This window comes from Hippoglossus hippoglossus, chromosome 19 (assembly GCF_009819705.1).
Source record: "Hippoglossus hippoglossus isolate fHipHip1 chromosome 19, fHipHip1.pri, whole genome shotgun sequence".
In the NCBI taxonomy this organism is placed as follows: domain Eukaryota; kingdom Metazoa; phylum Chordata; class Actinopteri; order Pleuronectiformes; family Pleuronectidae; genus Hippoglossus; species Hippoglossus hippoglossus.
Genome location: NC_047169.1, coordinates 18643031 through 18657125, shown reverse-complemented (window position 1 = coordinate 18657125; position 14095 = coordinate 18643031). Strand labels below are relative to the sequence as shown.

Here is a 14095-nt window from a genome sequence, read left to right as displayed (position 1 = left end):
ATCAATCATCAGTGACATCACAGCAAACACAGTTTTAAGTAAATGGAAGAAGGACTCAAGGAGAATCTATACAGTCTTAGGAAAAAAACAGATGTGGTGCTAGGAGAATCCCACTGTGACCAGCTAGGCTTTATTCATATCACATGGAAGATGAGTACAATGACAAACTCAGTGCTGTCGTCCTGATGCTACCTCACTGGAACAATTGCATGGGATGATTTATAGCCATTTAGTTGTTAATAATAATAATAATAATAATAATAATAATAATAATAATAATAATGATAATCCACCAACCAGGAGGTCAGCGGATTGATCCCAGTCTCCATTCCTCATGCCCGAAGTGTCCTAGGGACCTCAGATTTCCCCTGATGCCTGTGCCGGCATTATGTGAGTCTGTGTGTAGTCCTGCAGATAGATGCACTGTATGAACGTGTGTTTGAATGGCAAAACTGTACTGTAAAGTGGTTTGAGTGGCCAAAGGCCTGTGTGAACAGGTGGGTTTTACGGTATTATTGTATCTGATTCAATGATGCAAAAAGTATGTAAAAGCAGGTGTCAATAGACTAATAGGAGTACAAACTAAATAAACTTTGTTCTTCCTGGTCATTTTACCGAGGTGGAGCCTGTGGTTGTTGGACGTTTCCTTCAGGATGTATGGTCTCACTTTTCAACTGCGGTTGGTCAAGATTTAAGCAACACAACTAATTGTTTCAGTTTAATAAAAAAGAACCCTGTTTGTGTTCAAATAGAACATTTTCACAACATTACCCACATGCACAAGAAGCTAACTTCTCCCAGGTACCAAACCTGCCTGAACAAAAAGACAATTCAAACATCAGCCCTGGAGTTCAATGGCCTGTGTGGCCTTCCCCTCTGCAGCTCTGCTTCCTCCCCAGGACCCCTGGGAAATGTAGTCTCCATGATATGCTGACCATCTTATATATCGAATCTTTTGAGTATGTTGGCGTGTGCTCTAATCGTGTACAATCACAGAAATGTGTCTGTCATAGTCTGATCACACAGTGCTCCACTTATCATGGGAACGTTGATGAGACGTAGAGATGATACTTCCGGATAAAACTACATATCCCAGGTTGCTCTTGGCCTCCTGCGCCTGCTCAGTGAGCACGAGAGAGGGGAAGACGGTGGAAAATGACCGCGGGGAGGCTCTCATCTGGGGCTGGAATCAGACGATATCACAATGAAACACGTCTTCATTTAATAAAAACAACACCCTCGTCTGCCGTGAGCGTCCACCGAGCTGCCCGGGAGGGAACCTGCTGACGCTGGAGGCTTCACGGGCTCTGAATCCTCGTGTTTGCGTCGGGAGCCAGGGACACGCCGATAACCGTTAGTTGTCCTCACCCGCAGCCAGAATGCCGCGGGACAACAAAACTCCTCTGATCCAGAAGATAGCGAAGCAGGCCTTCGTCACCTACCGGGGCCTCAAGTCTTCGGCCGACGTGGCGGACACGCAGGGCGAGCTCATCTCGCTGGTGACCGCGGTGCGGGCGGCGGACCTGAAAATCGCTCCCCGGAAAAGCAAGCCGAGCTCCGGGGCGGCGGGGCTCCAGAGCCCCCCGGTCACCTACATGCACATCTGCGAGGCGGAGGTGTTCAGCATGGGGGTGTTCCTGCTGAGGCCCGGCGCCTCCATACCGCTGCACGACCACCCGGACATGAACGGGATGCTCAAGGTCTTTACACCGCGTCAATGTCTGCTGTGTTGTGGCTCCACATCGATCTGTCTGTTAGGCGACGTGCGGGCGAAAGGGTTAAAAAGCCCAAAGTCTGAGGAGTGGGACCATTTCGTTAGCTTCAGGGAACTCTTCTCACGTGAAGTTGTGCTGTTTGACTCTGTGACCTTTGCATTTCTGATCAACACCGAGTTGTTGATATCATATCAGAGCACACGTGTGTCTGATCCTCCCTGACATCCGTGTCTAGGGGTCACAGATGTGTGCAGACAGTTCAACCACAGACCACCTTTTAATGCACACGTGCACACAAAGCTCCAGCAGCTTCACTGTTTGTCATTTGTTTTTGGTAATTTGTTTAATTGCATATCTTTCTGTTTGGAAGTCGCTTCACAGAAGTATGAAATCAACCCAGTGGTCTCACGTTATCAGTTTGATTTTGTGGCATTGCCCTTGAAGGCACACTGTTGAGAGCAGGCTTTTATATGAGTTAAAGGGATGGTTCACTGAAAAAACAAATTCATTCATTATCTACTCACCACTGTGCCGATGGAGGGGTGGGTGAAATGTTGGAGTCCACAAAACCCTTCTGGAGCTTCGGGGGGTAAACAGCGTTGCAGCCAACTCCAATACAATTGAAGTAGATGGTGACCAAAGCTTCAGACGTAATATAACAACATAACATGCCTCCATACTGCTCATGTGGTGCGTTTTATGTTTTTTCTGTTGTTTTTTTTTACGTTTGAAGAATCGGTCACCCTTTACTTAAATTGTATTGGAGTTGGCTGTTCACCCCTGAGACTCCAGAAGTGTTTTGTGGACTCAAACCCCTCACCCACCCCTCCATCCGCATAGTAGTGAGTGGATAATGACTGCATTTCAATTTTTTGGTGAACTATCCCTTTTAATGTGCTCACATTGTGCATATAGTATTCTTCATAGTATAGTAAAGTGCTGCTAATAGATGCACTGTATGAATGTGTGTGTGAATGGGTGAATGTAAAACTGTACTGTAAAGAGCTTTGAGTGGTCATCAAGACAAAACCATTCCTATGCACGTGGTTTGTCATGTGACTTACGCCCTGTCCACGCTGAAGGCCTGCTCCAACATCATGGGGAATATCGTGGGTCAAGGTTCACCAGAGTTGAACTCCCCGCAAAGCCATTCTGGGATTTGCCTCGCCATAGGAAGCAAATGTTTTATTCGCCTCCTCGCACACACAGATTGGAAGTGAGAGAAAGGCGAAGGTTGGCCACTGCTACATTTGCTCATGTGTGAGCAGGCCACATGCAAACCAACTTTCCTCTGTGTTTGGGCCTCTCATCCACATGCAAACATTGTTTTAAATCACTAAAACAGAGAATTTTTACAAACGCCTTCCAAAGTGCAGATGATCAAATACTCCGCTCTCTGTGTATCCATGTGTGCATTTTAATTGGAGCATTTGGGAAGTGACATTTGCGACAGCTTACTTAGCGCATGCCCCATTTTTGCTTTGTGAAATGAGCACTAGAAACAACAATAATAATAACAGCGGCTATATGTAAGTGTTTCTCTACGTTTTGGTTAGCACTGTTAGATCCAATTTCAAGTTTGCAGCCAAGTTTTGCATCACTGTGCCACATTACCGACATTGACAGGCGTTGAATTCTTGAGCCACAGTGTTTTCCTCCGATATTTGACTGATCGTCGATATTCTTTATCAACACCTACGGGCCTGGCTTTAGTGTAAAAAAATATCTTTTTGAGAAATATCTGCAGAAGTCTTGAGAAGATATTAATCAGACACTAATAAATCTGAAACTCCTGTGTCCTGTCTCTGGTTCAGGTTCTCTATGGGAAGGTGAGCGTCCGCTGCTTCGATAAACTGGAGGATAACTTGACTGACAGCTCCGTCCCACCTCATTTTGATCCTCCACTGGCCCCGCTTCAGACGGCCTCCCTTTGGCGCTCCACCCTGCGATCAGTCGCTGAGTACTCAGAGAACAGCGGGCCGTGCCTCCTCACTCCTCTGAGGGATAACCTGCACCAGATCGATGCAGTGGAAGGGCCAGCTGCTTTCCTGGATATCCTGGCACCGCCGTACAATCCAGATGACGGGCGGGACTGTCACTACTACAAAATCCTGCAAACTGTGGCAGACAGGGAAATGGATGGCAAGAGAAACGAGGAGCAGCAGGGAGAGGAGAAGGAGAAAGAAGAGGAGACATGGCTTCTTGAAGTCCCTCAGCCAGAGGACTTCTGGTGTGGCGGGGAGCCCTATCCAGGCCCTGCAGTTTCTATCTGAATGATCACTGCAGCCTATTGCAGTCCGAATGTTGTGATGCCCGTCCATCCACAACTGTGAGCTGTGTTTAACCCCCTTCCACACAAAGGTCAAACATGAGGGTCACTATTACCTGGAACTCAAAGAGCATGAGTGCCTTGCTAAAGGATGCTACAGCAGGGCAGAAGCTTACAGACACAGGGGCTGTGAACTTTGACACCCCACCTAGAAGAGGGACCACTGGACCTTCCTCCACAAACTTAAAATAACTGTGTCGGTACTGGTACAAGTTCTGACAGCAGAAATCCACTTTCCAAATGAATGAATGTCATCAGCCTGACGTCATGTCAGTGGTGGGGTGTCACCAGGGTCTCTGATTTGTGTCCTCACACATGATGTCTGTCTGTACTGCAGAGGACTGCCACATTGTGTCTTAATGCCAAAGCCCGTAAGCCTTATTTGTGAATACTGAATGTATGCTTCTTTATTAGTGCCATTTTTATTGTACACACTAATTTCTTCTTCCAAAGTGCACACATCATATATATATTAAATATATATACTTTAGCTCTATTTTATATGTGTTTAATTTATTCCAGATGACATGGTTCCTACACAGGTCTGGACAGTTACGGGAACAAGCTGATGTTCAGCTCATTCTACATATCTGGTCATGTGTTGTCATTTCAGCTCATGTAATTGAATCCAGTGATATGACGTATGTGATGCATCACATTAAAGACAGAGTGAAATCTTTCAATCCAGTCTAAAAGTAAAGTTTTACATTTTACAGAAGGAAGCTGTGTTAGGGAACATGAACATTTTCATGGTGTAAAGCAACACACTTCTTCACTACCTTTTTACATGTAGATTGATTAACATTACATCTTTCCTGTCTGTATGTTACATAACTGAAGTTACACTCTTCTACCCTCGGTTAGACTCAGGTCTAAGTGCCAGTTTATCCATGATTCTCTTACTCTGATGAATGTACGTGCAACAATAAAGTAGATGGAAATTCTCGTGGTGCGTCAACTGTCATGGTGTGTCTCATACCACTCGTCCTAAGGTGTCACTTTTTGATATTTGTAAATCCGGAAAATGTGCCCCGCCACTCGTGCACATTTTGTCTTGTAACTTACATTTTGATACATAAACCAGAAATAAGCTGCGAGAAGGGAATCTGTTAAGTGTTGTTACATTTCTGAAGTTCAACAAGTATGTCTGATTCTCCTCAGTTCTCGTGAGATGAGCTCTCTCAGATGGAGCTCTTCACAGCAGACGCTGACGTATCCTAGCAGGAATAAAGAGTTGAAGTCAGTGGCGTCAATGATAGAGCTGTTCTGTGTTTAGGGAGCCGGCGTGACACTATCACTGCCTTGGAAGTGGCACACTTAAATGGAATTCACCCTTCATCTGTTCCTGCTGTGACACTGAAAAGGGACTGTTTACCAAGTAACTGCAATGACCACATTTCTTAATTTCCCAATTTAGTTGTCTGGGGCTGATTTTCCTTTGATACTATTTACCCACTGAAGACGCTTTTTCTTTCATTTAACCCTCCAGGTCCAAACAAATAGTCTAGATTGAGTCCATTTTTATTCTGAATTGTAAGAAGTTGATTGAGTCAACCCACCCACTAGGAACAAAAACCGCAGAGCAACCACACAATCATTCTGCAAGTGTCTGTGACGCTATTGTGTTTCCGTAAATGGATAATCTGAGATACATTGTTGAATAACAATTTAATTTAATACCAGAGTGCTTTAATCATTTTTCCGCAATTTCAGAGTCACATTATGTTGTAGGGCAGCACGTTGGCATGTTGGTGCGGTGGTTAGCACTGTCGCCTCACAGCTGGAATATTCCCAGTTTGAATCCTGAGCTGTGTCTGAATTCAGGGGCTGCATCCGTCACAACAAGACTGTACCAATTCGAAGGCTCTTTAGAATGCGGTCGACAAATGTGTCCTTCCACCTCCGAGAAACGGAGGCTCCGCTGGGTGGGTCCTTACTGGATCAACCTTTCCCAGGATTCATTGTGCATCAGTGACAAACTGTTTTTTCAAAAAGGCAATGGTGACAGCAGGCGACAACAATATAGATGTACCTGAGAGCCTCGTGACTTCTCGCAGACTTTTTCCAGTCAGGCCCCAGAGTAAAAAGTCTGTTTTAAGTCCAACATTTGGTAAATTTATCATCTCTCAGTGCCAAAATAGAAATAATTTTGCAGGACATGCAGGTTTTGTTCATACATTTATGTAGATTTCATTGTGTTAAATTCAATATAATGATAATATTCATGTCTGCACCTTGGGGATGGGTCCAGAGATGGAGCCAGGGGGGAATTGGCCCGAGCTGAAATCTGATTGCTCTACGAAGTGCCCCTGTCTTGTCAGTAGTCTTATATAAATATGAGAATTTTTATTTTCTAATCTTTTTTAACGTGTACAATGTGCTTGAACAAGGAACAATTTTCTAAACATAGTCAATGATATGACGCTTTGCTTAAAACTATAGAGCTAACGGTTAACAAGTAATGACTTCAATGTGCACCTTACTTTATCAGGAATTGTGTATATGTTGGACATATAATTGGCCACACTGTGTAAGTTGTGGCCCCTTTATAGCCCCTGATTACGAAATCCTAGATCCGCCACTGTTGCAACTACACATGGACAACTACACACTGCTGTTGACTGTATAGGGATATTGTCACTAGACAGTGCAGTTATAGTGATGCTGTCAGTCCAGTCAGTGGCTGTGTAATTATCCTCAATTTCCAGTGTGAAGTCTATCAGGCCAGTTTATCAGTGAGGGGAATATTTGTGGTGCAGCTTGATGGGAGTTGGAATCAGAAGAATAAAGACGTTATAGATTAGCCCAGGCCTCACCACAGCATCTCAGAAGCAGACGTGGGACACTGGGGAAAAGTCTTTGTGTTCAGTATTCTCCAGAATCAAACAAGAAGATTGATATCAGTCTAATCTGTGTCAAGTGCCGAGAAAGGACATTTTCAGGCTGCCTCTGACAGGAATCGAAAAACTTCCGCTTCCAACAAATCCAGAACGACTTAATATACAGAACTATATTACTGAACAACGCAAGAAGTTGTCACAACGCTACATTTTGGTCACAGACCTTCAGGTCGCATGAAACTCAACATCAGAATGGTTCTATTAGAGCCACAGCCAGATCCCAGTAGGCCACCACATCGGGGACCAGTGGACGGCTCTGCTCCGTCTCTTTAACAGCCCTCTCTCTGTGCCTGCAATGTGTTCCAGCACCGGCTTCAACATGAAGTCATTTTTTAATAGTGTGAGTGTGTATCAGACAACAATCAATTAAACAAAACAAATGAAAAAAACAACTGACTGTGACGTTGCAGGTAATAAATACAGAGCCGTTTCTTGGTAAATTTCATTCTGATTTTCGTTCTGACTGCACACTGTATTTATGTAACACACACTTTGACATCAACATGAAATCCAGGAATGAGTTCACACAACCATAACACACTGACTGTGGTTGTTTGTGGTCCCCTACTGTTTATCCTGGGATGTTTAGTTTTAGGATCAGTGCTGAATGACCACATTAAATATCTCCTTCACAGCAGCACAATAACCTGGAGCCTGTGGTGCCATGTTAACCACTGTCACTGGAGTTTATCTGACCTGCCTCCAAGAGCTTCACTTTGATATTAAAGGAGGCTATAGATTATTTAAGGATTGGGGTGATGGCATTAGACAATGACACTAGCTATGAACATGAAAAGAAATAGAATATCACCACATCAGCAACTAACACATTTAATAACTGCACAATTCAAAGGCCTATATAGTAACAAAGCGTCGGGTCTGGTACGCATTAGGATTGAAATGCCAACAACACACAGTATCAGAAACTCTTCAGAGCCCTAAGGTTTTCATATTATATTGTGTTGCCGATTGAATTTCAATGAACAAAATTGACATTTTTGCAAATCATTAGACACAATTGTTTTGCCAATTTATTAAAAATCCAATACTAATATCTCTCAATTTAAAAAAAAAAAATGTTTTCAGAGCCTTTGCTGTAGCTCAAAACGTGTCATGTGCTTCCTGCTGGTTTGAATCACCCTCGACATGAGCCCACAACCTGACAGGAGTTTACAAACTGACATGGTTTAGAAAGGCGCACACCTGTTTATACACGGCCCCACAGTACACAGGAACTCTGTGTGAACCTCTGTGATAAAAACTTTGGCGAAGGTATAAAAACATTACTGAACCTCAGACTCTGTCACTGTCAGGTCAAAACATAAAAGGAAATGCATTTATCTCTTTGACTTGAGTTGTAGAAATCTGTTTTTTTCCTTGTGAATGTCAAATAGCAAGTTCAAAGAATTACAATTCACTCAATAACCTAGATATTTATGATCTCTGTACTATTTATGGAATTGACGTTGAGTCGTTTCCTATCACAATCACCACTGAGTCACAGAAATCATGTCCTCTGTCAGACGCTCTGGAGTTTGTGGGTTTTAACAAGTTGAGAGAAGTTTTTATTCTACAATTGTCTCTTTTTTAGGCTGCCACTATTTTAGAGTGTAGTCAAATGGATAGCAAAGTAAATAAAAGCGAATAAAAATGTATAGGCTATCGATAGGATCCAGTATTTCTCTGCCACAGTTTTATCCATGCACAAGGCAGCATAAATATTCACATATATGCTCAACTATTGAATACAATATTTTTTTTAATGGGGAGGGTGGGCGGTACATTAGATCTATTTACTATTTAGCCGACTGTTTCTAAAGTCTTTGCAGTCACCCTTGAATATTGTGGTTTATCTTTGTTCGGTTTCAAAGTGCCATATTAAATTTTTTATTTTACACCACGACCTATATTAGAATGTACCCTGAACTATGACGAATAGTTGAGCAGGACATCCTGTACAAGTTGTTTATTTCGCCTTTACTTCCATAATTGTTCATTGTTGCTGCAAAGCTCGAAACACACTATTTGGAAAGTAAATCATCGCCTATAACCCGAGGAACCTGAGTAAAAAGTGAGTGGGAGAAAAGTCTGAGTCATTTGGGCCATGTGTGACGCAACGTGGAATTTACCCAATACATTTTCCAACATCAACATATTGACACAGATTTTTAGTTTCAGTCTATATTCAGATAAAATATTTTTTATTGTCCACTTTCCATGAACGCACCACGGTTGACACAGTGCTGTGCGTTATTTCTGAGAGACAGACCAAACTGACAGCGGCTGTGTTTAACATCCTCACACATTTAATAAGTCTCAAAACACACAACACAACAAACATGTCAAGTCGGTATTAGTTCAACATATTTACATTCCAACATGGTTTTACACGTGAACCACAACGACTCAACACTTGGAGTTACACCAAACGTGTAGAAAAATAGAAAGTCTCCACTGTACATATTAAAGACCAATTCACAATGAGTTAGGAGCGTCCTTGAATCAACGTACAAAAAAGACACGCAGCAAGGCACTAAAGAGGAAATATAGTCATCATCAACAATGTTAGAATCAACACTTTGTCAACTTAATAACTTAAAACTTTCTCCTTCATTTAAAACATTATTGCGGTTATTTCACATTTAAGCGCGCTGCGTCTTGCGCGCTCAGTAAGTGTGGCAGTATATTAAAAATCCTCTTTATTACAACTGCCCTTCTATATTCTTATGAAATAATGGCTATATTTACTTGTATGTTCAGTAGACTGTGCAGGCAAAGTGCATTCGTGTCAGTCTCTGTCACGTCTGGAGCAGGAATGGGTGCATACAGTGCGTAATTGCGCACGGCTGCACATAAGCTCGTGTTCATTCCCATCCTGGGGTTTCGGCTGCTATGTTTAGTTCACAACAGTTTCAGAATCATTATTCGATGGTTAGTGTGCGCCACGCGGCCACGGTGACAGCAAAGTTGACTAACTATGGACAGATCCCGTTGGTTGTGCTGATCCCGCCTGACGGCCGCTCCAGTCCGGAGTTGCCGGACGATGAGGAGGAGGAAGAGACAGTGGAAGACTTCCTCTCCTTCTGCCTCAGGTGGATTTTAGTGTGTCTCTTCCTCTCGTCGCTCCGGGCAAATTTCCGGCCACAGAAGTCGCAGGCAAACGGCTTCTCTCCCGTGTGCGTGCGGATGTGCGTGGTGAGGTGGTCGCTGCGGCTGAAGTTGCGCATACATATCCGACACTGGAACGGCTTGTGTCCAGTGTGGATGCGAATGTGCCTGGTCAGTTCGTCGGAGCGAGAGAACCGGCGGTCGCAGCCCTCCGCGGGACAGGGGTACGGCCGTTCGTGGATAGGTGTCTTGCTGGGTCTGTTCGGGTACTTTCTGGGCCGCAGGATCGGCCTCAGGGGCAAGTTCTGTGGGCTGTAGGCAGATGGGAGCCGTGGAAGCGGCCCTCCATCGGAGCCACCACCCGGACCGCCCAGCTTAAAGTTCCTGATAGTGTTCAGCGGGGTCAGGGGTGGAGGGACGCGAAATGAATCGAGTGGGCATGGGCCGAACGGTTTCCGATCTTGGATACCTGCCGTGTGCATGTCCCGCTGGCAAGCCGGCTGGAAGAAGCCCGAGTAGTCGGGAATGATGGGGAAAAGCCCCGGCGCGTCTGAGCCGACGTGCTGCTTAGGAGAACAGTAGGAGGGTGGCGGGTAGGACGCGATGGGACAGGTGGAAGTGGACAGAAAAGCGGAGGGGTCCTGGTACATCTCCCCGCAGCCGGAGGAGTAAGGAGGCGGTGGGGAGTAAAGGTGGTGGTGATGCTCCATCTCTGCCTGACTCGGACCCGCCATGGTGCAACTCAAATTTGCGCCGGAGAAATGACTGGGAGATCCAGAAGAAGCCGGGGAGGAGGACGCTGAAGAGGAGGGAGGAGGATGTTGCGGCGGCTGAGCCACGTTGAAGATGCCCGAGACGATATTGATCACTCCCTCGGGGTTCCAGTTACTTGGATACTGGGAGTCGATGGAGAACTTCCCCATATAGGTGAAGGTCTGGTTGCGGTGGGACGGGGGCTGAGAGAAGCCGCCGGAGTAGGAGGAGAGGTCCAGAGAGCGCTTGTCTCCGCTCATGTCCCCACTCATCAAACCGTCTGTAGAGGCAAAAAAAGCAAAACAGATCATTAGTGAGGCAACGCAAACACAAACAGGTTAATTAACCTCTTCGCGAGGGGGCTCGAAGTGAGAGGAAGCTGGCGCGTCTCCGTTCCATTACGCGCGGACTCTGTTCTTATCGTGCCATTAAATTAACATCTGAAACACGTAAACTACACTTCTACTATGACAGGCGGAGGAACACAGCATTTAGTCTTTACCACAGTGGTCTGTAAATGGATTTTGAGTCAGTTCGCAGATCTTACCTGCTGTCATCTGGTCGTAATGCGCGCCTATGTCTGCATTGGGGAAGATTGCCACGGAGGTCGGCAGGCTGGAGATGTCATCCACCGAGTACACGCTCTCGGCCAGGGGATGCACGAAGCCCCCGAGGTTCACCGGCACCTTCTCCAGAGTTTTAGCCGTCATTGTGAGGCGAAGAACGCGTGTCTCTTGTCTTCTCTGGTCCGTTTCTTCCAAGCGCGTGCCAAACAACAGTGCGTGATTTAGCCAGTCCCGCGTGGGTCACCGCTGCATGTCTCTGTCTGACACCGTGAGGGGATGAGCTCCGTGTGTCTGCTGCGCTTCATGCGCTCTGCTCATCAACTCAACAGCGGCTAAAAGTCACTCTCGCTGGGAACACGGGCCCCGCCGCTAATATGTATATATGGGGAACCTTTCCAGTCCCCCCCCTCCCCTTCTACGTCATTGTCCAAATATGGAGTGGGAGGGGTGCTGGGGGGGTGGAGAGGGGAGAGGCGCTGCGGATGCCGATTGGCTGGGATGCTCCGTGACGATTTCAAAAGGGGAATCGCTTGTCAGTGGAGAAGCCGAAGCTCCGGGAGATAAAGCGACTTTTCCACTGGATGCTGCACGGCGGCAAGGCAGTGAAAACACCACACAGCAGCAACACGGGCCCCAGTGAACACACAACTCTGCCCCCGACAACTCCCAGCACCAGTATCCGTGCGTCCCCCGCATGTTTTCTTCTACTTTCCTCTATCTGATGTCAAAAGAGGAATTCCGGCCGCGCTTCTTAACCCATACAAGGTTGAATCCGGTAAACAAGGGGAACACCCCCCCATGCTCCATATTTGGTCTCGGTTCCGGAACGTGATCGTCGGAAAGTGACGATTTTTGCCGAGCGCGAGATAGAGGCGCTCTGGTGTAACCACATTGAAATGAGACGGAGCGAGCAGCGGAATTTACTCCTCTGGGTGCGACACGCTGCTGAGCTCGGAAACTCTCAGTGAGATTTGACTATGCTCGAGGAAACAACAGATTTGGTTCACTGAGGAGGTAAATATAGCCATTGGCACATATGTATGGAGCTCAGTATAGAGTAGGGGAAATAAACAAAGAAGGGGGGGGAAATAAAAAGGTGTGAAGGTGACAGTGTAGCCCAGAAATAGAGTTCAATAAGTGCTCCATTCATTGTTTTTATTTATTGATTGATTATAATTAAGCGAGGAGTAGTTTGGTAATCATATGTCCTTGGTCCATTGTATATATACTTCTATTATTATTAAATATATATTATACAGTTTGTTTGTTAGGCCCAACAGGATTGTGTGCCCTCCTGTGGCCTCCTTAAGAACTGTCCCCCACCCACCCACACACACACCCCCACACACACACACACACACACACACACACACACACACACACACACACACACACACACACACACACACATACACAAACACCCCATACACACACACACACACACACACACACACACACACACACACACACACACACACAGTGACTCTGTCCACTATGTGACACATTGGCACAGCTGTGTGGTCAAATTGGCTAAAAATACAATTATTTGTTTATTCCATGTGTATTTGCATGTAGAGCAGAAAAGTGAGATCTGATCACAGGCCACCTCAGGGAACACATTCAGGATGCATTCATCAGGTTTGAATACAAGGTCTGTGGAGGGATTTTCACTAAACTTAGTTGGAAAATTACATTGGAGGGTAACTACTACCATAACTATTCCTTGCCTAGCCCATGCCCTAATCTTAACCCAAACCTATAATCTTAGCATAACCTTAAAAGATGTATTGACCTATAAGAATTGAATGATTTGACTTTTGGGTAGGCAGATTTAGGTCCCCACAACATGAGTAATGTATACTAATAATATCTGAACCACTCACACTGGTGCTGGTTTGATGTTGAAAAGTCCCTCCGTGGGTGGACAGAAGATGATAGACAGACAACAGAAAATATTGGGGACCTTGGGTGGAATATAGTTTCCATTGTGTGTTTGTGAGTGTGTTGCACAGTTCACCTCTTTCATGTTGTAATCTAAATATAGGATTATTGTTCACCTTTTGTCTGACTGTAGATATGTGAGCAAATGAACTGTAACAATAATAAAAAACAACTCTCAGTGCAGGGCACTCAGACATCAGGGTGGAGGTGCTAAGGCCGACTGAAAATGGGTTGGGCAGCCACACTGGGAGATAATGATGTGTATGCAGATATTTTACATTGTGACACCTGTATTGGAAAAACAACTTTCGAGACAGACATTGGATTTACATTATATAGACTAAAGATGTTTTGTCCTATTGACATTCAAAAAATAATTAAATACACTTTGGTCTTAAGAGTACACAACACTATAATAAGAAACTGTATGTTCACGTTCCATCATAATTGTTACACCATGCACTTTTGGAACCGTATAACATACGATGCGATCATCTGATCAAGTTGGTTTAGTAAACCCACATTTTTTATACATATAATTTCGTGTTTTAATTTGCCCCTTGATGTCTTCTTGCTTCGCAGAACAAGTACTGGTGCTGTTTCACTGTGTGGAGCTACAGCTTACGTCACCATCACTGTCTCAACAGCTTGTGTTTCATACATTTCTATTGCTACTAGTACATTTAATAAAAAACCATGAGAGTGAAGGTCAGGTCTGATTCTCCAGCCTTTTGAGACATAAGTGAATAATGAAACAACTTGTTAAATAGAGTCACGTTCACA

At 44.9% G+C, this 14095-nt stretch overlaps 2 protein-coding genes across 3 annotated transcripts; one reads left to right on the top strand and one right to left on the bottom strand.

Annotated features, from left to right (window-relative positions):
* Positions 1-1130: 1130 nt before the first annotated feature.
* On the top strand, positions 1131-4990 carry adoa (2-aminoethanethiol (cysteamine) dioxygenase a). Of its 2 annotated transcripts, XM_034569653.1 has the most exons (3): positions 1132-1700; positions 3530-4027; positions 4059-4990. In XM_034569653.1, exons 1-2 carry the CDS (start codon positions 1380-1382, stop codon positions 3986-3988), a joined length of 780 nt encoding a protein of 259 aa, XP_034425544.1. In that variant the 5' UTR covers positions 1132-1379; the 3' UTR covers positions 3989-4027; positions 4059-4990. The 2 variants fall into 2 exon arrangements, with proteins under 2 accessions (XP_034425543.1, XP_034425544.1); XM_034569652.1 differs by having other exon boundaries at positions 1131-1700; positions 3530-4990.
* Positions 4991-9232: 4242 nt separating this feature from the next.
* On the bottom strand, positions 9233-11762 carry egr2b (early growth response 2b). Its single transcript, XM_034569642.1, has 2 exons — positions 11353-11762; positions 9233-11085 (listed from the first exon to the last, which is right to left on the bottom strand). Exons 1-2 carry the CDS (start codon positions 11513-11515, stop codon positions 9920-9922), a joined length of 1329 nt encoding a protein of 442 aa, XP_034425533.1. The 5' UTR covers positions 11516-11762; the 3' UTR covers positions 9233-9919.
* Between the last annotated feature and the right edge of the window lie 2333 nt (positions 11763-14095).

Coding starts and splice junctions, on each gene's coding strand:
- adoa (XM_034569652.1), top strand. CDS start 1,380: ATGCCGCGGGACAACAAAACTCCTCTGATCCAGAAGATAGCGAAGCAG. Junction 1,701..3,529: donor ACATGAACGGGATGCTCAAG/GTCTTTACACCG, acceptor TCTCTGGTTCAG/GTTCTCTATGGGAAGGTGAG.
- egr2b (XM_034569642.1), bottom strand. CDS start 11,515: ATGACGGCTAAAACTCTGGAGAAGGTGCCGGTGAACCTCGGGGGCTTC. Junction 11,086..11,352: donor TTACGACCAGATGACAGCAG/GTAAGATCTGCG, acceptor TTGCCTCTACAG/ACGGTTTGATGAGTGGGGAC.